The sequence below is a fragment of the Hyla sarda genome, chromosome 3 (assembly GCF_029499605.1).
Source record: "Hyla sarda isolate aHylSar1 chromosome 3, aHylSar1.hap1, whole genome shotgun sequence".
NCBI classification, from domain to species: Eukaryota; Metazoa; Chordata; class Amphibia; order Anura; family Hylidae; genus Hyla; species Hyla sarda.
The window spans coordinates 322134068-322161767 of record NC_079191.1 but is presented as its reverse complement, the minus strand read 5'-3'; the positions used below and the strand labels follow the sequence as shown (position 1 = coordinate 322161767).

General features: G+C 41.1%; 1 protein-coding gene across 4 annotated transcripts in view; it reads left to right on the top strand.

Annotated features, from left to right (window-relative positions):
- TMEM87B (transmembrane protein 87B) overlaps window positions 1-27455 on the top strand; it is a 48164-nt gene extending 20709 nt beyond the window's left edge. For all 4 annotated transcript variants that reach the window (XM_056567202.1, XM_056567201.1, XM_056567205.1 and 1 more), the window contains 13 exons: window positions 2457-2518; window positions 3173-3356; window positions 3439-3538; window positions 5323-5416; window positions 5683-5758; window positions 8564-8668; window positions 8747-8805; window positions 9151-9254; window positions 11225-11295; window positions 11381-11448; window positions 19129-19181; window positions 25576-25606; window positions 25698-27455. In XM_056567202.1, the coding sequence (XP_056423177.1) occupies window positions 2457-2518; window positions 3173-3356; window positions 3439-3538; window positions 5323-5416; window positions 5683-5758; window positions 8564-8668; window positions 8747-8805; window positions 9151-9254; window positions 11225-11295; window positions 11381-11448; window positions 19129-19181; window positions 25576-25606; window positions 25698-25739 (1049 nt within the window). In that variant the 3' untranslated portion in view covers window positions 25740-27455. The remainder of the gene's footprint in view (window positions 1-2456; window positions 2519-3172; window positions 3357-3438; window positions 3539-5322; window positions 5417-5682; window positions 5759-8563; window positions 8669-8746; window positions 8806-9150; window positions 9255-11224; window positions 11296-11380; window positions 11449-19128; window positions 19182-25575; window positions 25607-25697) is intronic.
- Window positions 27456-27700: the final 245 nt, after the last annotated feature.

Sequence of the window (27700 nt, the reverse complement as noted above, 5' to 3'; positions counted from 1 at the left end):
AAATTTGAAAAGTACATCTTTTTTTGTGTGCTATGCAAGGTTTGCAGAAATTAAAAGGTAGTAGAACATAGGAACACCCCCCCCCCCCCCCCAAATGACCCCATTTTAAAAACTAGACCCCTCAAGGTATTCGCTAGGGGGTACAGTGAGTATTTTAACACCATAGTTTTTTGGCAGGAATTATTACAAAGTCAGTGTTAAAAATTCCAAAATTGCAATTTTTCACAAATGCATCAATTGGGGGGCATATTTTTTGTACATCACTTCTGATATTGAAAGAAATGCACCCTATATTTTATTTAGCTGCTTGTCCCATGTTCGGAAATACCCCCGCTTTGGCCATATATGGTTCCTTGGCCGCGTGGTAGGACTCAGAAGGAGAGGAGCGCCATTTGGCTTTCAGGGCAGAACAATACCCCCACCCCCACAAGTGACCCCATTTATATACCGCACCCCTACAAGTTATTGGCTGGACCAGGGACCTCTCTGATTGGTCCTTGGTCGGCTGGCAGTATAACGTGTCTGTCTGTGACAGTTAAGGCTCCTGATGGATATATCCGCCATGTTGTGGGAATAAGCACCCGCTCATGGCGAATATATCCATCACTGCTGCGGCTGGGTAGCTCAGTGTGTCCGCTCATGACTGCTGGCGGAAAATCCGCCGCTATGAGTGGACGCACAAAGCTACCCAGTCGCAGCAGGGAGCTCATTACCGTGACTGCTGCATAATGTGTAGGATCACGTGATGGACATCCGCAACATATTACATGCTGCGGATGTCCGCCAATGCGATCCTACACATTATGCTTTTTTTTTATGATTCATTTAATAAATGTATTTTTAAAATATATATATATATATATATATATATATATATATATATATATATATATATATATATATATATATATATATATATATATTTTTTTTTTTTTTTTTTTTACACTTTTATTAAATTTTTATTTATTTTTACACTTTTATTTTATTATTTATACACTTTTTAATGCTTTGGAATACTTAGTATTCCAAAGCATTGCAGTTATATGCTGCCTGCCAGTTTTCACTAGCAGGCAGCATATTTCACTAGCAGGCAATACCCAGGGCAGACCTGGGGGTCTTTGTAGGACCCCCGGCTGCCCAGGTATGCAGCAGCACCCCGCGATGCTCCGGGGTGCTGCAGGAGAGACAGAGGGAGCCCACTCCCTCTGTCAGAACTCCTTACAGCGCACGGTCACTTCTGACCGCGGCTGTAAGGGTTAAACTGCCGGGAGTGAAGAAAACTTCACTCCCGGCAGTGCGGCAGGCCCCGGCCAGTCGCGTATTACACGCAGCACCCCGCGATCGCGATGCGGGGTGCTGCAGAGGAGACAGAGGGAGCTCCCTCCCTCTGTCATAACACTTACAGCCCGCGGTCACTTCCGACCGTGGCTGTAAGGGTTAAAACTGCCGGGACCGAAGTTTACTTCGGTCCTGGCAGTGCAGCAGGGTCCCGGCTGTGTGATACAGCTGAGTCCCTGCCGCGATCTCGTGGGTGCACTGGGCAGCACCCACGAGAAGAATGGACGAGTATAGACGTCCAGGTGCGGGAACGCCCGCCAACCTGGACGTCTATACTCGTCCATGGTCGTTATCGGGTTAAACATAAACCCCGCCCCTGTCAAACAGGGGTGAGTAAGGGTTAAATCGCCTATCCTATGTTTGTTGTTGACATATAAGTAACGTGTGCCAAGTTTCATGTTAATATCTTTAGCCGTTTTGACGTGATGCTGGAACATACACACACACACACACACACACACACACACACACACACACTGCGTTTTATATATATATATAGATAACGTGGGGATAAAATTTATATTTAAAGCATACCTGTCAGATGCCACAAAAAAAAAATTAACGTTAATCCGTACCTAATCCTGACCATGTACACCTATGCAATACCTCTGTCACCTATATTGGGTTAGTACCCCAGTGGGTGAGGATATCCCCCAGTGGGTGGGTTTTTCAAGAGCCGTTTTATTTCTTAAATATAAAAAAAAAAAAAAAAATGTAAGCAACCATATTAGAAAAGGTCTTTAATTTTCATCAGCAACAACATATAAAAAGTTTTTGGATCTCACAGTGACCATTTAAAGGGTTCTCCCCTTTGTGACTTTCAGGTGCACTATTTCAATAATCATGTCTCAAATACTTTTTAAGCGTGAATATCTGTATCTATAGGTGGCAGTTCTGAAGATTTCATAGTTTTTTTTAGTTTTATGGTTTGGCAAAATGTATCTGCAGTGACAATACATGGGGGCAGTTTTATATAAAGCAGGAGAAAGGAAATGCAGAGGGTTTGTACATAGCAAAGGAAAATGGGGCATCACCACCATAAGTGTTGGTTACATGATAAGAAGGTGTGCATAAATGAGGAGTGAATAATCCCAAGTCTTCTTTCTCTTCCCTGAAAGTGTCTACCACAATGGAAGGCCCTCATGGGTATATCTCTGCTTCAGAATGGTCATTGATGATAGTAAGTATATAATCATTTTATGCACCTTAATAGAAACCTGTCATATGTTTTGTGCTGCCTGCACCTCGGTAACATGAAACCCTTATCACAATGATATATGATACTCTCTAAAAAGCAGTGGTTGTAACTTTGGCCAGGAATTGACCTCCGCCAGCCCTAATTGACAGACCGCTACTTATACACAACAAGGTAGGGCCCTGCTAGTCAAGGTTGCAGACCACATTCATGGCTCAGCCTTGCTCTTGGCTGAATTTCCAACTGCGATTTGTAGTGAATCCTAGATCATTGTGATAAGGGAGCTTGTCAGGGTTTAAAGGAGCACTATACGTGTACTGTACAGCTCATTTATTCATGTGTTTAGTATATAAATAGATCTAGAGGTTCCCAGAGGACATGAACTTTATATCATTAATTCCATTGACGAACACTGCAATACACCTGCTTGTCCCAGCCTGAAATGGCAGATAACAGGAAACAATAGATTTGTTTAAAAAGGAATAGAGATTCATATAATTTAAATGTTTTGTGTAGGCATTTTTAATAATGTAACTGTAGCCTTGTAAAGTGACTGCTGTATTCTGTAAAGCCTGGCCTCTTTCCCAGGTCATTCTCATTGTAGCCGGATTTAATAACATGACAAATGTTTCTTTGCAGTTCTACATGGTGATGTGCATTATGTACATTTTGCTTGGACTTATGTGGTTTATCTGGTCTGCCTGCTATTGGAAGGACTTGTTAAGAATCCAGTTTTGGATCTCAGCAGTTATTTTCCTAGGAATGCTGGAGAAAGCAGTGTTTTATGCTGAATATCAGAATATTAACAGCACCGGAGTGTCCTGTGAGTGATGATTTCTTAAGCCCGTCATTGTCATTTTATTACAAATATGGTAGAATTCTAACTACTCCTTCCCTTTCTGTAGCTCCCGGTCTGCTGATATTTGCAGAGTTAGTTTCTGCTGTTAAAAGAACACTGGCTCGGTTATTAGTGACCATTGTCAGCTTGGGATATGGTATAATAAAGTAAGTGATTTTTATTTCTATGTATTTGGTAATACCTGCACATAATGTTACGGCTGTATATAACTAGGACAGATTCTATCTTCTCTGCTGCCTTAGTTGAAAAACGAAAGGGTGACCCCCTTCCCCCCCATTGAATGTCATAACTGAAGTACATTTGCTTGCAGAAAATCTGCAGTGTATAACACTACCGCCAAAGTATACTGTTCTATATAACAATCCCAGCTTTGACAGTCTTGCATTTCACACCTGTGTCCTGCCGCCATTTGCAGGTCATGGGGTCTGTGGAGCCACCAGTACAGAACGAGAGTGTATAGCAGAAGATGCAGACAGTGTGATTTATGGCCACTACACGGAACTTGCAGCCTGTCAGGGACTCTGCAGTCTGCCAACTGAGGCAAGATACTCATATCGCCACATGGGGGGATACATTCCTTGCATATAACCTTTTAGTTATGCAGAGTCATAATACAGCACCCGTAGAAATCTGTAGGGCCCTACTGTATCGCTTTTTCCAGTTACATATGGAAGCATACATATTATTATTATTATTATTATTATTATTATTATTATTTATTTTTATTTGTTTATAGTACAATTAATATAGAACACAACAGAAGCAAATATATCAGGCTCTATTGCATTCCTTATTGCAAAACCAATATCAATCTAAACTGCTGCTGTGTGAAGTCATCAGTATGTCTGCAAAAAGTCAAGGCTGATGGGGAGAATTCACTGGTGACTGCAGGGGTTCAGAGTGACTATTGTATATCAACAAGGGGAGCCTGTCTTTATGGTTCAGAGAGCATTATGCTGATAGCAGGTTACCTTTTGTAAAGTGATTCCTTTTTCTTTTTTTCTTTTTATTATTGTCAAACTGGTTTATCTATGTTCCAGTATACTGGAAATGTTGTTACGGTAAAAGGGGACCTTGATGCTTGTGAATAAACATTACCACCAAGTCAGGCAACGGAAGAGTAAAGGGCACTGAGATTACTTCTGAGCAGAACGGGGATCTCATAGGGCAGATCTTGTAGTTTAGACTTAAACGTGTGTTGCAGTATTATTGGCAACTCTCATAGCGGCTTGTGCATAAGTACTTTTACTATCCTTGTAAGGATAAGCCATGGTTTACTGTGTACATGGGTTAAGCAAGAAATGGAATTAATAGTACTATTGAACTCATTATGGGGAAAAAAAATTGGCGTGATAGTGTTAGACAACCCACTCTCTTCCTGTAGTATTGGGATAGATGTGGGCATCGCTGATCAGTTATTAGTGACAATTAGAGATGGTAGCAAACCTCGCAGCTCGGCTGTTGATTACTTTAGTCTGCGTAAATTATTTCAGCTTTCCAAGGGCTCTGGTTGCCTGGAAAAGTCTGGGATGACAGTTTTAGGTCTCCTTGGTCTGTATCCACCTTTTCCAGGCAACTGGAGCCCTTGGAAAGCTGAACTAATTTACGCAGACTAAAGTAATCAACAGCCAATCTGCGAGGTTCGCTAAGAGCCGATTTACTGTACTGTAAGTTCGCTCAACTCTAGTGACAATACAATAACCAGGAAGATATTACTAATAAAATCAGTGGGATGTGTTTCACGTTTTTTTTCGTGTATTCCTACGTAGATTGTCGAAATGCACATGAAAAAAAGGACATGTTAACCAGCCTGTTTCCTTTTAACTGCAGTAACACTGCAAATGTACTATGTTTGTACCTCAGTTTGAAAATAAATACTCCTGGATTTCACAGTAAATTAAATGGATTTTCTCCTTGTTTTTGTGGTTAGACCACGGTTAGGAGCTGTCATGCATCGTGTGGTTGGAATTGGCATTCTCTATCTGATATTTGCCACTGTTGAAGGAGTTATGAGGGTCATTGGGGTAACGTATTCTTCTTCTTCTTATGTTTCATGCGGTTATAGGTCTTGGGTGTGTCACCTTCAGAAGTAGTAAATCACTTCCATAAATTTGCTTTATTATTCACATGCTCGTTTAAGCATTATCTTTGGAAGTAAATGCTTTGCCTTTTTATACGAGATGTTATTACTGCTAAGATATATCAGGTTGGGGTTTCTGCCTGTAATTTTAATATAGTGATGGTATAAGAACTGCTTACATTTGTTACATTTATTTATTTTTCATTCCAGACAAAAGAATCAGATTTGGTGTTGCTGGCAAGTATCCCACTGGCTCTTTTGGACTCAGCGTTGTGCTGGTGGATATCCTTTACTGTCAAGTCACACCACTGTATAGGTTAAAGGAAAACGGTTACCTGTTAACCCACACTAAACCAAATACACCAGGTTATAGTGTGGTTGAACAGGAGACCAATGCAGGGTCTCTGACTAATATTCACACCTGCAGCCAGTTGTTTTTTTTTTACACGAGCAATTGTACTTTGTAATGACACCTAGGTGGGTATGGGAGGCAATTGAAAAGAAAAACCCAATTTCTCGGTAGGCTCCATTGGGGGACACAGAGACCGTGGGTATATGCTGCTGCCACTAGGAGGCTGACAGTAGGCAATACAAAAAGAAAGTTGGCCCCTCCTGTCAGGATATACACCGCCCACTGACTCTGAGCTGATGCAGGTGTTTAATAGCTGGCTGAAGACTTAGGTAGGTAAGTTTTCCCAGGACAGGATAAGTATTCCCCCCCCCCCCCTCTTTTTCCTGAGGTCTATCTTTTATTCGGGGTTATCAACCTCTGCAGTCCCCATGTTTAGGGCACACTCCTCCAAATTTCAGTTCCAGGGACCAGTTTCCCCTGCTCGGCCATGAAGTCCGGGGTGCTCTGTCAGTCTCCGGGGCCAGCACCCTGTAAACTGGTGCATTTTTCAGAGCCTCACAGCCCCGCAATTCCACTTATTTAGCGAGCGGTGTGCTATCCACCGCTATCTTCAGCTTATGCGTCTCTCTCCCCTGCACTGCACACACGCTAGGGATCGACCGATGATCGGTTTGGCCGATAATCACGATTTTGGGCATTATCGGTATCAGCAATTACCTTGCCGATAAGCCGATAATGCCCACCGCACCGCGACCGCCCCCCCCCCCCTGTCCCACCGCAACGCGACCGCCACCCCCCCTCCCCCCGACCCACCGCACCGCGTCACACCCCCCACCGCACCACCCCGGCCCCATTGCCTCCCCTATCCCCGGTTTTATTATTACCTGTTCCCGGGGTTCACGCTACTTCTGGCTCCTGCTGCGTCCTGTGTTACGCTATGCAGAATGACGAGTGACGTGCGCGACGTGACGTCACCGTCAGTGCGCACAGTGACTGCTCAGGAGGACGCCACCGGAGCCAGATGTAGAGTGGACCCCGGGCACAGGTAATTATAAAACCGGGGATGGGGGAGGCAATGGGGCCGGGGCGGTGGGGGGTGTGACGCGGAGCGGTGCGGCGGTGGCGGTGATAGGACTCAGGATCCCCGGACAGGCAGGGGGAGAGAAGTGGGTGGCGGTCTATGGCACCGCAAAAGCCACTGCAGTGCATTGATTTAAAGCGCCCGCTTTAAATCAATGATCTGCAGCGGTGTCGCGGGGGATAAATAGCCGATAACTTATACCGGAATATTGGTATAAGTTATCGGCCCTAACCTCCTCCGATTATCGGGATCGGCCCTAAAAAACGATATCTGTCGATCCCTAACACGCACGGCCAGCAGTTTACTTTTACTTTTGTCCGCCTCAACGTGTGGGGCAACTGGAGGCCGGAGTTGCTCCAACCAGGGACCAAATCAGTCTCCTTCTCACTCTCCAGACCTTGTCCTGCTTCGGCTGGGTGGTCAACCTGGAAAAGTGCAACCTGACTCCCACCCAGTCTCTGATCTTCTTGAGAATCCAGTTTGACACGGCGGCCGCCCAGGTTCGGCTCCCTACAGACAAGCGCCGCTCTCTGTCCTCAGGCGTTTGTCTTCTCCATCATCCAGTTCCAGTTTCCATATGGTTCTGCATTGAAGTCCTGGGTCGGATGGTGGCTGCCATGGAAGCAGTCTCCTTCGCCCAGTTTCATTGTTGACCTCTTCAACTGGCCCTTCTGTCCCATGAGACAAGTCTCCGCTTTCCCTCAATTGCAGGATTCTTCTACCCCCCCACAGAATTCACCAGTCCCTCCTGTGGTGGCTCCAGTCTCTTCTTGTTCGGCAGGGACTGTCCTTTCTGCTCCTTCTCTGGCAGGTCATCATGATGGACTCCTGTCTCAGCGGTTTGGGGGAGGAGCAATTTGGTCTCTCCTAGGACTTTATCCACCTTTTCCAGCCCTCCTGAGCACCTGATGAACTAATGATGAACTAATTTATGCAGGCTTAAGTCAGCAAACGCCAAGCCGCGAGGTTCGTTTCACTGTAACTTCGCTCATCTCTATATATTATATAAATATGACCAAAAATCTGCAACATAAACAGTGTAGTTTAATAGTTCAGACAATTGGGCATGTGGCAATACAAAACATGTTTATCATTTTTATTTATTTGTAAAAAAAATTGTGAAATGAGAAAAGGGTGATTTTTTTTATTTTTATTTTTTTATTTTTTTGAGGGAGTGGTTTGGCTTTTATATCATTTTAAAGACTTACATTTTTTTATTTTACACTTTTATATGCGATCATTAGATTGCATTCACAGTGTATACCTATTGCATAGCAGTATATAGTGTCCACGCTGATTCCAAAGGAACACTGTCTAAAACATGACCTCTGCAGAATAAGTGGATCTCGGTCACACTATATAATGCTATGCAGCAGGCATAGCATTACACTGTGAATGCAATCTATGACTGTCCTACTGTCGACTATTTTGGCAGAGGCTGCTGCAAGAGGACATACAGCCAACAGAACTTGGCCAGTGCAATGTCTGCAGTATGACTTAACGTTTAATGTGTGCACCAACAATGCATCAATGAATTGATGGTAATTGGTTATTTTACTTAACTGTATATATTACTTTACCATGAAATTTTGTGTTTCTTTACTCTCTATTGAATCTTAGAGGTAATAGTTCTATTTTCCTTAGCCATATATACATATTTGTAAGTCTGGCACAAACCATGAAGACCCTAAAGTTAAGGAAAAATGTGGTGAAATATTCTCTATATAGACATTTTACAAACACCTTGATTTTTGCTATATTAGGTAAGTTTTGCACAAACTTCCTGTCAATGTGGTTAAAAATGGTGACTCCTTCCTAATTTGTCTCGTCTTTCCCCATAGCTTCTGTAATCTTTATGGCTTGGACAACTAAAAAGTTTAGATTGACAGAATGCCCATCTGTAAGTATGACACAGATACATTGGTACCTAAAAATACAATCTTGAAAACATGATAAATAGACTGATGTAGATATGAAAGAGAGGAAAATTCCAGATATACAATACTAAGCTGTACTGTAAATATTGCATAAAAAGTAGCTTCTCTTATATGTTTTAGTTATGGAAATAAAATCCCAGTAAGGTAAATAATCCAGTTAAATGGGTTTTACCGCTATAGAAACTTAGTCCGTACTGCACTTTCCTTTCTTTGGCAGTCTCAGGGATGATGAATGTAACATAAACTGACATGCAAAGTTTATCATTCTCTTTTTGTATTAACAATGCTGTTCTTCATATATATTACAGGACTGGATGGAGCTCTGGGTAGATGATGCCTTCTGGAGGTTCCTGTTCTCCGTTGTATTATTGGTTATCATGTTTCTGTGGAGACCATCTGCAAACAACCAAAGGTACTAAACAGTTTCCAGTATTGTCTTTGAATGGTGTACTAAGGGAAGGAAACCTCTGACCATGTTAAATTTGTATAGAGAAGTTATCAGAAATCCTGAAGGAATGTTTAAAGGGGCTTATCCACAATTAGAAAAAACAGTGCGGACTTCTTCCAGCACACAACCTGAGAACAGGGGTGCTGCTGTTTTTTTGTTCTGTTCATCTTTTCCTGTATAATAAAAAGTGTTGAAGACTGTGTAAGCATTCCCAGAAGGCATGGCTGCCCGACAATGAGGTCTAAACCCCCACAGAAATCTGAAGTCTACAGTTGTTCTGCTGGTGCAAAGGCCAAAATACAGAGCCTGCATACAAAGCCTGCAGAATGTGACTGTAGACATCATAGGAGCGTTTCCAGGAATCATTCTCTGCTTGTTTCCTGAGAGCAGTTTAGGTTTTAGAGATCTAAATTCTGCTACTTCTTAAAGGGTACCTCTCATCAAATAAATTTTGATATATTTTAGATTAATGAATGTTGAATAACTTTCCAATAGCATGTTAATGAAAAATATGCTTCTTTCTATTGTATTTTTCCCGATCAGTCCTGTCAGCAAGCATTTCTGACTCATGCTGGAGTCCTAAACACTCAGAGCTGCCAGCCTGCTTTGTTCACAGCCAAACAGGCTGTGAACAAAGCAGGCTGGCAGCTCTGAGTGTTCTCCTTTGTGAACAAAGCAGACTGGCAGCTCGTAGTGTTTAGGACTCCAGCATGAGTCTGAAATGCTTGCTGCCAGGACTGGTAGGGAGACCCCTAGTGGTCATTTCTTCAAAGTGGAAAATTAAATAGAAAGAAGCATATTTTGTAATAACATGCAATTTTAAAGTTATTCTGCATACATTAATCTATAATATATCAAAAGTTTTTTTGATGAGTGGTACCCTTTAATTTACTGCCTCATGTTTTTTAAATTTATTTTTTCAAATTGAAAAGTTTTATTAGTTATCATTAACAATAACAACAAGTTGCAATCACAGATAATGCAAAAAGGGGGAAGGAGTTACAGTACACGTACAACTATGCCAATAACTGCAGCAGGAATGATCCTTTCCTGTAACATTTTGTACTTAATCTAAGAACTCTCGTCAGGATATCAGTCATAACAGTACACTACAGACTGTGGTAATTATGAGGGCTAATCCAATTGCATGGCAAGCGTATACGAACTTCACTGGCCCAGCTCACTGAAAACATAAGTTTTTCAGGAGCATGGTGGGTTGGTTGTGTGGGCAGCCAACATGTAGTCATAGGGAAAGAACAATATTAGGCAGAGTCAATAAGAAAGAGAGAAAAAAAGGGCAAAGTGAGATAAGGGAGGGGGGGGGGGAGAAAATGAGAGGGAAAGGAGAGAAGAGCCAAGTGAAGACAATGCAACAAAGCAAGGGTACTTACCCCACGGACCGAACGGGCATGATCCACCTCTCGACCAGGAGCTATAGTGAATTAATCTTTATTTTTTTTATCACTGAAGGGTCTAGAACTAGAGTAGGTCAGGATTACCTGCTTTAAAATGATTATGGCTGTATATACAGTATAATATTTTTTACAGCACAGTTGCTGTAAGGGGTATGCTGGAGAATCTGTTGTCTAAATTTACAGTAAGAGCCAACAAAGGCCCCCTGTTGCCACCATTCTGTGTGTCAGAAACGGAAGAGCTGCTCATGTCCTGGTCCCTGCTCATGCTGCATTAGTATGTACAATACACTAGAGGAGGCTCTGTGTCAGTAGCGCTGTGTGCGGGGCAGTGCTTGAGCAGAACGGGCGAGTGGGGACCAGGGCATGAGCAGCCCTGCAGTTCCCAACACAAACAATGGTGGCAGAAGAGAGCCCAGTGTTGGCTGTATTGATGTATAAAAACAATATAAGAAAAACCTCCATTCAACCTAAAATGCAGCATGTGCCTCTGCTGATTTATGTGGAACTGTTAATTGGCAGGTATGCATTCACTCCCCTCATGGATGACTCGGATGATGAAGTAGAAGAATTCCTTGTAACGGATCACTTAGGTGAGTTGCGATGTTGAGATTTCCTTATTCTTTACTCGGTGTTACTATCTTTATAACTAACTGTTATTAACTATGTTCTCTCTAGCCGAAGGCATGAAGCTTAGAGGAAAGACTGAGGCTAATGGAATGGCTAAGCCTAATGCTTCTAATGCTGTGAGTATCGGCATAAAATATTAGTTTACATTTAGATTGCAGGAATAATGTTTTAGAGCAGGAGCAGCTGAACAGACTTAGGCTGGGTTCACACCACGTTTTTCAAATATGGTAACCTTATACGGTTTTCCGCAAAAAAAAGTATACGACCGTATCCGAAACCGTATGCATAGAGAATGCATTGTAAACCGTATTCCAAATGTTGTGTATGGTTGCATCCGTTTTGCCGATTTTTCAACCGTAGGCAAAAACGCTGTCGACCACGTTTTTGCCTCCGGTTGGAAAACCGTATGCGAACCATATGCGGTTCTTTTAACATTGTTGTCTATGAGAACCGTACACAGAATTTCAGAATACGGTTGCACACGGTTTTTCTTATCCGTTTTTGGAGTTGACACATGCGCAGATTGGAATTTCAATACAACAATTATAACTTTTATTAAATTGCTGGAAAACTAATTCCAACAAAGTAGCAAAACCGTTGGCAAAAACTGATGCAAACGGATAGAACCGTACAGGGAAAAACCGTATGCATTTTAATTTGGAGTCATACGGTTTTCTCCATACGTTTTTTAGCGGAAAACCGTATACGGTAACCGTATTTGAAAAACGTGGTGTGAACCCAGCCTTATATGTAGTTTTGGGGGGAAAGTTCCTGGATACTTTGTCATTTATTCATTGTAAATTTCTGCTCATTCTGGAATAGTCAAGTGGGTGGTTCTTCTCACTGATTTACAGCTATCTGTGCATATGGAGAGAAAGGTCCCTTACTGAATAGGACCACCCATATGACTACTGAGCCCAGAATAGGAGGATGTTTACAAGAATAAGGCTGAGTTCACGTCACAGTTTGTACCTCTGAGACACAGATACAGCAGGTAAAATACATGTTGAATACATCACCATTATTCTCACTAAATAGATTTCCTTAATATAGTTCTGTTGACATAACATTTTTATTAGATGCTGTTGTTAACAATCCAAGTAATCCATACATACAGAAACCAAAACAAGTAAGCTCAAACTGTTTTGTGTAATAATGTGAAATAACACAGGGAAAAAGTATTGAACACACTTAATAATAGTTAATACTTTGTACAAAAGCCTTTGTTGGTAATGTCAGCTTCAAGACGTCGCCTGTATTGAGAAATTGCATGCATTCCCCTGGTGTGATTTTTGGCCCTTTCTTTTACACAAACAGTCTTCAATTCTTGTAGGTTCTGTGGGCCTCTTATGAATCATAATCTTTAGTTCTTTCCTTATATTTTCAGTGGGATTGAGAAAACTATTTCCTTAAAATCAATATGTCAGGAACTGTCCAGAGCAGGAGCAAATCCCCATAGAAAACTTATCCTGCTCCTGACTGTTCCTGACATGGACAGAGGTGTCAGCAGAGAGCAATGTGGTCAGACAGAAAACAAATTCAAAAAGAAAATAATTTCCTGGGGATAATACAGCAGCTGATAAGTCCGGGAAGGGCTAAGATTTTTAAATAAAGTATTTCATATCCGTTTAACTTGCTGCCACCAGTTGATTTAAAAATAAAAAAAATAAAAAATAGTTTTCCACTGGAGCATCCCTCTTAGTCAGGTGATTGGCTGGGCCATTCTAGCTGCTTTATTTTCTTTCTTTATAACCTTTTGAGTTTCCCTAGCTGTGTATTTGGGATCATGGTCTTGCCAAAATGTCCACCCTTGTTTCATCTTAATCATCCTGGCAGCGGATTTTTGTCACGAATGTCTTGGTAAATTTGCCTATTCATTCTTCCTTCAATTATGTGAAGTTTGCCAGTACAATTTGCTGAAAAGCAGCTCCACACCATGACGTTCCCACCTCCAGACTTCACTGTTATTATGTTGTTTTTAGGGTGATGTGTAATGCCATTCTTCTCCAAACATTGTGTATTATAGCATCCGAACAGTTAAATTTTGCTCTCATCTGACCACACTATATTCTCCAAGTATTTCACTGGCTGTTCCAAATGTTGTGCAGCAAACTTTTAACAAGCTTTATCATGCTTTTATATTCCGCATTGGAGTCTTGTGTGGGAGCGTGGAGTGCAATACTTGCTGTTTTCTTTGAGACAACAGAACCTGCTTATTCCACTTCTTTTTTGAAGCTCTCCACAAGTGGTCTTTGGCTCTTGGATAACCCTTCTGATTATTCTTTTCACTCCTCTGTTAGATATCTTGTGATGAGAAGCTTCTAGTGGAGTCAAATGTATGGTGAAATGATTCTTTCCACTTCTGTATTAAGGCCCCAACACTATTAACTGGAACAATCAGAAGAATTAGAAATTTGCCTGTAACCAACGTCTTTGCTGAGATGTCTTGTGTGACACCTTAGCAAAGAAGCTTTTTGTAGGCCATCATGACTGAACCAGCTCCTATAATTTGCACTAAGGGGCTGGGTCACTTTTTAGTTACTGATGGATTGCAGCTGTTGTCAGCAGCACCTTTTGGAAATATATGCAGTGGAAAAAATGGTGCACCTGCTGTATGTCAGTAAAATCACATGCCGATATATCTGTTCTCCGATCGGCACAGGCCTCATTCAATTCAATGACCCAAACATAGTGACTACGTTCAGGTCCTAGTGTATAGGAGTTTTGGCTCAAACTGAAAAGTGTGGTTTGCTGCCCGAGCAGTCTGAGCTAAAACTAATATATGGTTAGAAAATGCCCAGAACGTAACTTTAGCTGACTACTTTTAGGTAATTGAATTAGGACTGTGCCAAACTGAGCAAAGGGAGATCAGAAGCCGATTTTACGGACATATGGGGATGTAAACCCGACCTAAGTGACAAGTTATACTGAAACTTTCCTTTAAACTATATATCAATCTTCTTAAAGCCTGTTCTGTAACACAATGCCTGCAGAGTATACTGCATATTCAACATGACGGGTTCCGTTTATACTGGCCAAACAGAGTTAATAATCTAAGGAGCAGTTTGATGAGACAATTTTTAAAATTTTATGCCACAAACATTCCAATGATGACAATTTCTTTACTACTACTACTCTCTGGTGGCTATAAAATTCAGCTGAGCTTTTTTCATTTTTTTGGCTCTGAGTACTATGGAAAAATTGCTTGACTTGTCCATAGAAAACAACTTGTAGTGACCAATAAAACAAATGTCCCACATACACATTTGGTTTCCTAGTCAGGAATGGCTCCCAGTCAAATTACCTGAAGTAATAGTTCATGTGGTTTTCTGTGCAGAAAGGTAAGCTATAAAACAGAAGTCTACATAGCAAGAAGCTAAGCAGGGAAGCATTACTGCATGATGGGAACTGATGTATATTAACCCCTTAAGGACCCAGCCAATTTTCAGTGTAGGACCCGGCCATTTTTTTCACATCTGACCACTCTCACTTTAAGCATTAACTCTGCGATGCTTTTACCTTTCATTCGGATTCCGAGATTGTTTTTCCGTGACATAGTCTACTTTATGTTAGTGGTAAACTTTCATCGATACTTGCATCATTTCTTGGTGAAAAATTCCAAAATTTGATGAAAACATTTAGCATTTTTAATTTTTTATCTTGAAGCTCTCTGCTTGTAAGGAAAATAGACATACCAAATAAATTATATATTGATTCACATATACAATATGTCTACTTTATGTTTGCATCATAAAGTTGAAATGTTTTTACTTTTGGAAGACATCAGAGGGCTTCAAAGTTCAGCAGCAATTATCCAATTTTTCACAAAATTTTCAAAATCAAAATTTTTCAGGGACCAGTTCAATTTTGAAGTGGATTTGAAGGGTCTTCATATTAGAAATACCCCATAAATGACCCCATTATAAAAACTGCACCTCTCAAAGTATTCAAAATGACATTCAGTAAGTGTGTTAACCATTTAGGTGTTTCACAGGAATAGCAGCAAAGTGAAGGAGAAATTTCAAAATCTTCATTTTTTACACTCTCATGTTCTTGTAGACCCAGTTTTTGAATTCTTGCAGTTAGTAATAGGAGAAAAAATCCCCCAAAATTTGTAACCCAATTTCTCTCGAGTAAGGAAAGACCTCATATGTGTATGTCAAGTGTTCGGCGGGCGCAGTAGAGGGCTCAGAAGGGAAGGAGTGACAATGGGATTTTGGAGAGTGAATTTTGATGAAATGGTTTTTGGGGGGCAAGTCACATTTAGGAAGCCCCTATGGTGCCAGAACAGCAGAAACCCCCCCCCCACATGGCATACCATTTTGGAAACTACACCCCTCAAGGCACGTAACAAGGGGTCCAGTGAGACTTAACACCCCACAGGTGTTTGACGACTTTTCGTTAAAGTCGGATGTGTAAATGAAGAAAAAAAGTTTTCACTAAAGTGCAGTTTCCCCCAAATTTACCATTTTTACAAAAGGTAATGGGAGAAAATGCTCCCCAAAATTTGTAACCCCATCTCTTCTGAGTATGGAAATACCCCATGTTAGGACGTAAAATGGTCTGCGGGCGTACTACAATGCTGAGAAAAGGAGTCGTCACATTTGGCTTTTGGAAAGCAAATTTTGCTGAAATGGTTTTTGGTAGGAATGTCACATTTAGGAAGCCCCTATGGTGCCAGCAAAGCAAAAAACAACCCTTATGGCATACTATTTTGGAAACGAAACCCCTCGCGGAACGTAACAAGGGGTCCAGTGAGCCTTAACACCTCACAGGTGTTTGCCGACTTTTTGTTAAAATTGGATGTGTAAATGAGAAGAGAAATTTTTTTTCACTAAAATGCTGTTTTCCCCCCAAAATTTAAAATTTTTACAAGTGGTAATAGGAGAAAATGACCCCCAAAATCTGTAACCCCATTTCTTCTGAGTATTGAAATACCCCATGTGTGGACATCAAGTGTTCTGCTAGCGCACTACAATGCTCAGAAGAGGAGGAGCGCCATTGAGCTTTTGGAGAGTGAATTTGTATGGAATGGGGCCATGTGCGTTTACAAAGCACCCTGTGGTGCCAGAACAGTTGACCAACCTCCCCCCCCCCCCCCCCAACATGTGACCCCATTTTGGAAACTACACCCCTCACAGAATTTAATAAGCGGTAAAGTGAGTATTTACACCCCACTGGCTTTTGACAGATCTTTGGAACAGTGGGCTGTGCAAATGAAAAATTACATTTTTCATTTTCACGGACCGCTGTTCCAAAAATCTGTCAGATACCTGTGCTGTAAATGCTCACTGCACCCCTTAATACATTACATGAGGGGTGTAGTTTCCAAAATGGGGTCACATGTGGGGGGGTCCATTGTTCTGGCACTATGGGGGCTTTGTACACGTAGCATTCAATTCCAGCCAAATTTTATGTTCAAAATCCCAATGTCACTCCTTCTCTTCTTAGCATTGTAGTTCGCCCGCAGAGCACTTTACATCCACATATGGGGTATTTTCTTACTCAGAAGAAATGGGGTTACAAATTTTGGAGGTCTTTTTTCCTATTTTCTCTTGTCAAAATGAAAAATGTAGGGTAACACCAGCATTTTAGTGAAAAATGTATTTATTTATTTTCATTTTCCCATCCAAATTTAACGAAAATTTGTCAAACACCTGTGGGGTGTTAAGGCTCACTATACCCCTTGTTACATTCCGTGAGGGGTGTAGTGTCCAAAATGGGGTCACATGTGGGTATCTTTTTTTTTTTTTTTTTTTTTTGAGTTTGTCAGAACCGCTGTAAAATCAGCCTCCCAGTGCAAATCACCAATTTAGGCCTCAAATGTACCTAGTGCGCTCTCATTTCTGAGCCTTGTTGTGTGCCCGCAGAGCATTTTACGGCCACATATGGGGTATTTCCGTACTCAGGAGAAATTGCGTTACAAATTTTGGGGGTCTTTTTTTCCTTTTACCGATTGTGAAAAAAAAAGTATGGGGCAACAGCAGCATGTTAGTGCAACATTTGATTTTTTTACACTAACAGGCTGGTGTAGCCCCCAACTTTTCCTTTTCATGTGGTGTAAAAGGAGAAAAAGCCCCCCAAAATTTGTAGTGCAATTTCTCCCGAGTACGGAAATATGTGGCCCTAAACTGTTTCCTTGAAATAAGACAGGGCTCCGAAGTGAGAGAGCGAGAGTCAGAGATGCGGCGAAAAATTAATATTGCATTCACATGGGGGGGGGGGGGGCACCAAACCTCCAGCTGTTTCAAGACTACAACTCCCAGCATGCACTGACAGACCGTGCATGCTGGGAATTGTACTTTTGCAACAGCTGGAGGCACACTGGTTGGAAAACCTTCAGTTAGGTTCTGTTACCTAACTCAGTATTTTCCAACCAGTGTGCCTCCAGCTGTTGCTAAACTAAAACTCCCAGCATGTACTGATCGGCGAAGGGCATGCTGGGAGATGTAGTTATGCAACAGCTGGAGGTACGGAACTACAACTCCCAGCATACTGATACAGCTGTTTGGGCATGCTAGGATTTGCAGATTTGCAACATCTGGAGAGCTACAGTTTAGAGACCACTGCACAGTGATCTCCAAACTGTGGCCATCCAGATTTTGCAAAACTACAAATGCCAGCATGCCCAGACAGGAAAACAGCTGTCTGGGCATGCTGGGAGTTGTAGTTTTGCAAGATCTGGAGGGCTACAGTTTAGAGACCACTGTATCCTCCAGATGTTGCTAGGCAACTCACTGGCTTCCGTAGGATCCAGGGAACCGCATCGCCGCCACGGCCGATGGGTAAGTGGACTTCGGCGCCGGTCCCTGTCGGTTTCCCTGTTCTGCCCAGCCTATTGTGGGTGGGCAGAACAGGGAAACGGAAAGTTAACCGCCGCCCTCGATCTGCTATTGGTTGTCGCTTCTATAAGACCAATAGGAGGGGTGGCACCCCTGCCACCTCAATCCTATCCCTTCCCTTCATCGTGGGTGTCTTGGACAACCCAGATCCCCCTTATTTTCCAGGTCACCGGGTCACCATAGACCCGTATGACCCGAAATTGCGCAAATCGGAATTGTGCATGTATATACTAACTGTCTTGAGTGGGCCTATTTTTCTGTGTACTCCCAGATACAACTATTTATCACAAAGAATCGGAGTCACTTATTTCAATATAAAACTAATATTTATTGATCTACTTTAAAATTGCGTAACAAGAGAAGTTCTGCTGGATGAGAAAAAACAGCGTCACTCTGGCTAGTGTCTGTAAACATATATCACTGTAAACACCGTAAACATTGTACCATGTGCCGAAAGCATAGCAATATCTGGGTTGAGACCCTCGTACCCTCACATGACCGCTCACGTGGTTTGACTGGTGATGCAGATCCTGGAAGTTGCAGAGTGGCGAGCGTCCCGTAGCCCATGCGCCGATGAAAGCAGGTAACCAGGTGTGGTAATTTGGGAATTGATTGCCATTGACACATTCCGATCTAAATACAGCTTCCTGCTTTCTGGCTGTGTTCTCCATTGTGGTTTTACTTTCTATTGGTATGTATATGTTCTCCATTGGTTGCACTGCACTTTGAGGGGTATGAGGGTCTCAACCCAGATATTGCTATGTTTTGGGAACATGGTACAATGTTTATGGCGTTTGAAGTGATATATGTTTACAGACACTAGCCAGGGTGACTGTCATTTACTGCCTCTAGCTGGGTCATCAAAAGGCCCTAAAGCGTTGAACACATTTCATTTGTTTTACCACCCCTCATGGCACTTGCATTCTTTATAAAATTACTTTTTTTTTCTTTTAGGATGAAGATTTAAAGTGGGTGGAAGAAAATATCCCATCTTCTTTTGCTGACGTGTAATTATTCTTCTTTTCCTACCTCTGTGGTATTTGTATTGTATTAGTTTGTAATATTTATCAGACACATTTTACTAAACAAAAACTGCTTATCTGTTTCACCTATCTTTTATGGTGGGAGATAGTAACTTGCTCAGATTAGAAAAGATCTGTTTGTATCAGGTTCACTGCAATTTAAAGTCAGAAGCCGGAGATGCAAGGGCAAGACAGTTTGGTTGCAAAGGCAACATACAAGACCTGAACAAGCTTCAGGTGTTTAGATTTTCTTTGGCATCTGTTATCACCAATTTCAAGTTTTGGTGTTTGATACAGCTTGGAGTTAGTGACTATAGGTAAGATTTATTAAAACATGTTTAGAGGAAAAACGGATCAGTTTCCCCCGTGACAGCCAATCAGATTGCTGCTTTACTTTTCAGAAAGCTTTTAAAAAAACAAAAAAGGCTATCTGGTTGCTTCGGGCAACTGCACCACCTTTCTTCTACACAGGTTTTGATAAATCTCTTTCCCTTGTCACTTTAAGAAAACACAACTAAGTGCAATGCAACTTAGTGTTATACTAATTTCAGCAATACATGATTATTCATTGCATAATGTTATAAAATATTTCTATATATACACTTCTGTCCATAAAGTTATACAATATCTCTATATACTTTGTGTCAGTTCCTTGTGGTGTTTAAGATTTCTGCCGCCATTCAGTAGGAAACCTCATTATTTATTTCTGGTGGATGAAAATCTGTCTTGATCATGTGACCAAGGTTACATTTTTGATAACTGTTCTGTAAATGTTTAAAGCCAGGCGAGTTTGTGATCGTCATATGGCTAGGAATAATTTTTATGCCTGGAAAACATAGTGACTGCAGGCAGAGACTTTTGCAGAACTGATACAGAAAATATATTGGAAAATTTTCACTTTTAATTAGAAAATGAATGATCTTTACTTGCTGAACACACAGTACCCCTTTTAAAGCCTATGGAAACCTGGGCACTGTATTTTATTTATTGTGGATTTGTTTTCTGAATGCAAAACAAAGCCACTTTCTAAACAGTCTTTATTAAAAATGCCCTACCATTTAGCTTCTAATCAGAACTTTCTCTGATTAGAAGCTAAATGGTAGAAACATTTTAATGAAGACCGTTTAGAAAATGGCTTCATTTTGCATTCACTAAACAAACTGAGTGGCATCCACCTTATCTACAGTCTGCATCTCCAACACAGAGAGCAGAAGGTAAATCTAGCAAAAAGCAGTCTCCAGGGCAGAATTAGGGTCTATTCACATGGCGGAATTCCGCCTCAAATTAACCCCTTAAGGACCGTTTTCCGTTTTTGCAGTTTTGTTTTTTTCTCCTTGCCTTTAAAAAAATCATAACTCTTTCAATTTTGCACCTAAAAATCATGATTGCTTATTTTTTGCACCACCAATTCTACTTTGTAATGACGTCAGTCATTTTGCCCAAAAATCTACGGTGAAACGGAAAAAAAAATCATCGTGCGACAAAATTGAAAAAAAAAACGCAGTTTTGTAACTTTTGGGGGCTTCCGTTTCTACGTAGTTCATTTTTCGGTAAAAAGGACACCTTATTTTTATTCTGTAGGTCCATACGATTAAAATGATACCCTACTTATATAGGTTTGATTTTGTCGTAGTTCTGGAAAAAATCATAACTACATGCAGGAAAATTCATACGTTTAAAATGGTCATCTTCTGACCCCTATAACGTTTTTATTTTTCCGTGTATGGGGCGGTATGAGGGCTCATTTTTTGCGCCGTGATCCTGAAGTTTTTAACGGTACCATTTTTGCATTGATTAGACTTATTGATCGCTTTTTATTCATTTTTAAATGATATAAAAAGTGACCAAAAATGCACTATTTTGGACTTTGAAATATTTTTGCGCGCACGCCATTGACCGAGCGGTTTAATTAATGATATATTTTTATAATTCGAACATTTCCACACGCGGTGATACCATATATCTTTATTTTTATTTACACTGTTTTTTTTATAGGAAAAGGGGGGTGATTCAGACTTTTAATAGGGGAGGGGTTAAATGATATTCATTCTCTTTTTTTTTCCACTTTTTTTTTTTTTTTTTTTTGCAGTGTTATAGGTCCCATAGGGACCTATAACACTGCACACACTGATCTTTATCATTGATCACTGGTTTCTCATAGGAAACCAGTGATCGATGATTCTGCCGCTTGACTGCTCATGCCTGGATCTCAGGCATTGAGCAGTCATTCGGCGATCGGACAGCGAGGAGGCAGGTAGGGATCCTCCGGCTGTCCTGTAAGCTGTTCGGGATGCCGCGATTTCGCCGCGGCTATCCCGAACAGCCCACTGAGTTAACCGGCACTTTTTACTTTCACTTTCAGCTCTGAGCGATCGGCGCTGCGTGCTATTAGCACCGGGTCCTGGCTTCATTATGACGCCGGGCCCGCCGTGATATGATGCGGGGTTACCATGTAACCCCGCGTTATATCACGGGAGCAGGACCAAGGACGTACCTGTACGTCCTTGATCCTTAAGGGGTTATAGCCTATAGACTTCTATGGGATTACGCACTCCCATTCAACACACTTCTGAATTTCTGCTTGCGGAAATTCAGAACTGTGATGAATGAGAGTACGGAATCCCATAGAAGTCTATGGCCTTTAATTTGAGGCGGAATTCCGCAAGCTGAAATTTTGCCATGTGACTGGACCCTTACTTTGGCTGTGTACAAGTGTGTATAGAAAATAGGTGTAAGATTTTATCAAAACCTGCGCAGAGGAAGAGTGGTGCAGTTATCCATAGCAACAAATCAGATTGCGTCTCTTATTTTTCAGAGGCCTCTGAAATAAAATAGCAATCTGGTTGCTATGGGCAACTGGTCAACTTTTCGTCTGCACAGGTTTACATAAATCTCCCTCATGGAGCTCATATAGCAAACTGTAGAGGCTGTAGAAAGGAGAGACTGTAGAGAATGAGAAACCAAGCAAATTGTTAAAGTGCCTCTCCCAAGTTAGCATAACCCAGCACAGTCCCAACTTCATATGTCACTAAAGATATTCCTCTACTTGCAGGATCAGTACATCCGCATGTGCAGTCTATTTCCTCAAAGTGTCTGTCATGTGGTGCTCACAAATAGATCACAGTGTGAACATGAACTTAGCATTAGAAAGTGGCATTGGAGCACTCACCTCGTATACAATTCTTAAAGCAGTAAAAGTCTTTATTGAGGTTGCAGGTAAGCATACAGCAGGGAGGTTGAAAGGTGGAACAGGGACGGGTAGGTTCAGCCAGTGGGTGATGGTCCGAATCGCCCTCCGCCTGAAGAATTGCAAGGAGCGCGATATGGACCATCGCCCACAGGCTGAACCCACCTGTCCCTGTTCCACCTTTCAACCTTCCTGCTGTATGTTTATCTGCAACCTCAATAAAGACTCTTTACTGCTTTAAGAATTGTGTAAGAGTGCTCCAATGCCACTTTATAATGCTAAGTTCATGTTCACATTGTTAAGAATTAAAAAAAAAAAAATGTTGTACAAGAGAATGAAAAATGCTTTTTCAGAGGCAAATCATTCAGCAAAAAGAGACCTTGTATAACATGTGATGTCCAGTAGATATGTATCATTAAAGTGCCAGTTGGGACTATGTTTATTGAAGTATTAGGACCAATGACGCGTTTCGGAGGTACAGTCCTCCTTACTCAGATTGGCATACAGGATAGTATACAAACAGCATATTTATAGGTACAAAATGGCCCAAAAACAATAAAACACCCTATTACAATTAACAACTAAAGGTTACAACATGCCTGTCGCTTTGTGATCTGGCATTGCTGAATGAGAGTGAGGTTCAATGAGCCTAAACCTAAACAAACAGTCACGTTGTATTCTGCTGTCCGGTCTGGTGATAGCGATCGTGACTTGGAGCGTAGTAACTAACTGCACATTGGGCCACGTGAAGCCATCAGGCCAATAGGAGAAGATGGATATTATGTAAGCGCTGCCAGGATCAGGGTCACGTGGTGTAGTCCGAGCACTAGCTGTCATTATATCAACACAGGTAGGTGACGAATAGTCAACATATAGAGTTAGTGGACATGAAAGAATATTATATGTGCATATTCTGCAAACAAAGAGATAATTATCGAGACAAATATCACTAAGCGGAGAGTGACTGGAGAGAATAAATATATAAATAGAATTATATAATTAGATATAGCCCATAAAAATTATCAGGATAAAAAATTTGTGTATATCTTTTTTTCTTCTATTTTTAGAAGTATTATATACACATACATTTTTTTATCCTGATATTCATTTTTATGGGCTACATCTATCTATTTTATATATTAGATATCTATCTATCTATCTATATCTCTATCCAGTCATTCTCTGCTTAGTGATATGGCTCGATAATTATCCCTTTGTTTGCAGAGTATGGACAAATAATCTTTCACGTCCACTAGCTCTCTCTATATGTTGACGATTTGTCACCTACCTGTGAAATAATGCCATCACAAACTTTTGACATAATATGGGTTTCTCTTCCAGCGCTCCGCTAGTGCTCGGACTACACCACGTGACCCCGATCCTGGCAACGTGTATATAACATCCATCAAGTTACATAATGCTACTTCTCCTATTGGCCGGATGGCTTCACGTGGCCTCCGACCATAGCAATGCTACGTGTCCCTATCATCAGACCGGACATCAGAATACAACGTGACTTTTGTTTATGTTTAGGTTCATTGAACCTCACTCTCATTCAGCAATGCCGGATCACAGAGTGAACAAGCATGCTGTGACCTTTAGTTGTTAATTGTAACTTTACTGTCTGTGTACATTGCGTATTTTTATCCAATGCCATATATAGTAACATACTTAAAATATTGTATGTTATTGTGTGTTTGGGCAATTTTATGGGTTATGATGTTTTGTAACTCCACCCACCTGTACCTTGGCACCCATTTTTTTACCTATAAATATGCTGTTTATATACTATCCTGTATGTCAATCTGAGGAAGGGGGACTGTACCTCCGATACGCATTATTGGTCCTAATACTTCAGTGCCAACTGCCACTTTAATGATACATATTTACTGGACATCACTTTATTTTCCTGGAACCAGGAAAAGCGCCTGTTATACAAGGTCTCTTTTTGCTGAATGATTTGTTTCTCCAGACGGGACTGGGTTAGCCTTCTCCTGTTACCTTTTCGGGCTTGGCAGTTCATCTCCAGGGAAAGTTTGGTACCCCTCTATAGGGGTGATATGTGCAAAAGGTCCTACATAAGGTGAGTGGCCATCTTTAGTGCCGGCGATAGTCTCTCCCCTGCTTGGGCTCTGGTGCCTTAGGTAATACACGAGGCGCGGTCCTTTTTTTTTCTTTATCTTTAAGGCATAGCCTTTAAAGGGGTACCCTAGCCCTAGACTTTTTATCTCCAAAGAATAGGGGAGAAGATCTCTGATCATGGGGGTCCCATCGCTGGGGACTCCCACAATCTCTCCTGCAGCACCCCCTGTCATCAGCCTCATGGAGCGAAGATCGCTCCGTATACAGGGTCTGAATACAGGCGCTCACGATACAGGGGCTGGAATATTGTGACCTCATGGCTCCACCCCCTTGAAGCATCATGCCCCACCCTTTCAATACAAGCCTATGGGAGGGGGCGTGGTGGCCTCCATGACCCCTCCCATAGACTTGCATTGGGGAGGTGTGTAATATGAGGGGGTGGAGCCGTGACATCACGGTACTCCGGCCCCTGTATCGTCAGTCATCAGACACCGAGCGATCTTTGCTCCGTGAGGCTGATGACAGGGGGTGCTGCAGGAGAGATTGCGGGGATCCTGCCACTGGGGGGATAAGATGTCTAGGGCCAGAGTACCCCTTTAAGGGCCTATTCACACTACATATTTTCAAAGCAGAATTTTGCTCTGGAGTTCTGCTGTGAAAAATACAGTGCAGCAGCCTTCCTTTAGTTTTTAATAGGATTCTGCTGAACCACTCACACTAAGGAATTTCTGCGCCGGACTTTCAATTTTCATTCTTTCAGAAGCATCTGCTCAGAAATGCATTGCTGTCTATGGAGACAGTGCATTTCTGAGTGGTCCTTCTGCCATCACCTGCTACAGATGGTAACTCCGCCTTTAATATGTTTGGCCTGAGTGACGAGTCTGGCTATTTACCCACTATGGTTTCTCTAAAATGCCTGGGTGTTTCAAAGTAAATCATAGTGTGTCAGCATCACGCTCCCTGTATACGTTTTATTCTGCACATGGTTTGGGCAGCAAGAAACTGGTGACTTGAATAATTTCATTCCTTTTCATTGCTTAGCTAGTGGCATTTGTAGGGGTTATATAATAGCTTGTAAAATACATGTTATTTATTTTTATTTTTTTTCAGAGCACTTCCAGTATTATTGGACTCTGATGAGGTGAGTTGAGTGAGACTGAAATGGTAAGCCAGATATGTGTAGATTGTACATCTAGGTAATCTCACTTTTTATGTATTCATTGGACACACAGGAGATTATGATGACCAAATATGAAATGTCTAAAACGGAGTGACATCCTGAAAGATTACTTCTCATCTCTGAACTGTGAACTGCTCCACCATGGCGCCTGCATTGGTAGAGACTACTTCTGTGTTGAAGAATTTAAAGAGTAAACTAATGTACGGTGTGTTAATACTATCCGATTATAAGAGACTTTTCTTATTAATACCGTTACCTAAAAAAAATTCTGTTCCAAGAGAGGATTATTTGACAGAAAGGCAAATGTGAAGAAGCGTCGTCCTCACAAATATTTTTTTTTTCTTCATTTCCATGAAAATTGTGATTTTTTTTTTAATTTTATTTTTTTATTGATAACAAATACTCAGTCTTGACGTGTGAACTATACACGTGTTATACACTATTTTGTATGTTTAGGTATCTTCAGACATGACATACTATGTTGCTCCTGTCATGAGACTTGTGTGTGTTCTTTGTACTGCAAATAGTTACTGCCTGGTGTTAAGATACAAATTCCCATGATCCATTTAAGACACTTTTTAAAGCATTTCTTCTATTCTGTAGTACCATTACGCACGTGGACTTTTCCATATTTATTTCTTTGCTTGCTTACATCTTAATTTATGATTTGTTCGTATTCTTTGCCTTAAAAAAGAAGCACATTTGTGGGCACGTGGCAAAAGTTTTTCAAGCGAGGACCGAGGGAGGGACCTTCTCTTCTAATACGCATACATTTTTGTGATGCACATTGCTTATTTATAATTATGCAGAGAGATTCAGTATATATTAAGCATAAAAAGGTAAAATCCCACACTAATTGTTTTTCAGCACCTTTCTTTTCATAGAGAATATTATGTGAATAAATAAAATTTTGTGTGAATAATTTTGCAGCATTTATGAACTAGATGTCTGCATCCTCCCCCTTGCTTTGCAATGTTACCAGCTGCTTTTATTCTTACAAAAGCAATAATTACATTTCCTTTTTTTTTTCTTTCTTTTATGTTTACACAATTTGTATGCAGGATTTTAATTTGTAAACGTGAATATTATCAATGAAGGATTTTTTTTTTTTTTTTTTTTTGTGCTGTGGTTTCTTATTCAGTATTTTACAATAAACTCCAAAATAAGATCCTTTGTATTATAGAATTTAGTCATTTTAAAATCCCTTTTGATGCCCCCAATAAGACTTAAAATTGTAGTGGCCATCTAAATTGCTGCTACTATTTCAGAGTTTTATAGTATGGTTTCCAGACAGATATAAAAGAACAAATGGAGAAAATGCAAGTTGTGTTTTTGTTCCCAATTTTTTTTTTTTCTCTTTTCATGATAATAAAATCACAATGGCTGTTTTGTTTACAGAGAATTTCCAAGGTGCCTGAACTGGAGTTATTTTGTACGCTGTAATAGCAATGTTTGGTTTGCTTAGGTAGGTGTACTTACATGCAGATATGAGACAAGCACCAGCTTCAGGCTCTTCATTCAAAGTGGGAAACTTCTAAACCAAATAGTGGTTTTGTTTTACTTTTTAAATTTTTTTTTCTCTAAATGTAATGGACTGTATTTAGATACGGTTTTGCTAGGGAAAATTATAGTTAAATTCTTATAGAAATTGCAACGGGAAAAGGAGAGGGAGGGCACTCATAGGAGCAATATCACCTTGACATATATATGAAGCGGTCCTCAGCGACCTCTGACAGTCTGTCCTGCGGGGTGCACATACAATAGTGTGAAGTATACGTTATAAATAACAAAGAGAAGCATACATGCACTCACCCCAAAGTAAGGACAGTCAAGCCTGGAAGTCCGGTGGCTGTAACCGGATGCTGGGTTTCCACGTCAGCGCTGGTGTGTGGCGCTCCGAGGCTATGCCGGCTGTTTCGCAAACTAGCGCGTGCTTCTTCCGGCCTCTTAAGAGGCCGGAAGAAGCACGCACTAGTTTGCGAAACAGCCGGCGTAGCCTCGGAGCGCCACACACCAGCGCTGACGCAGAGACCCGGCATCCTGTCACAGCCACTG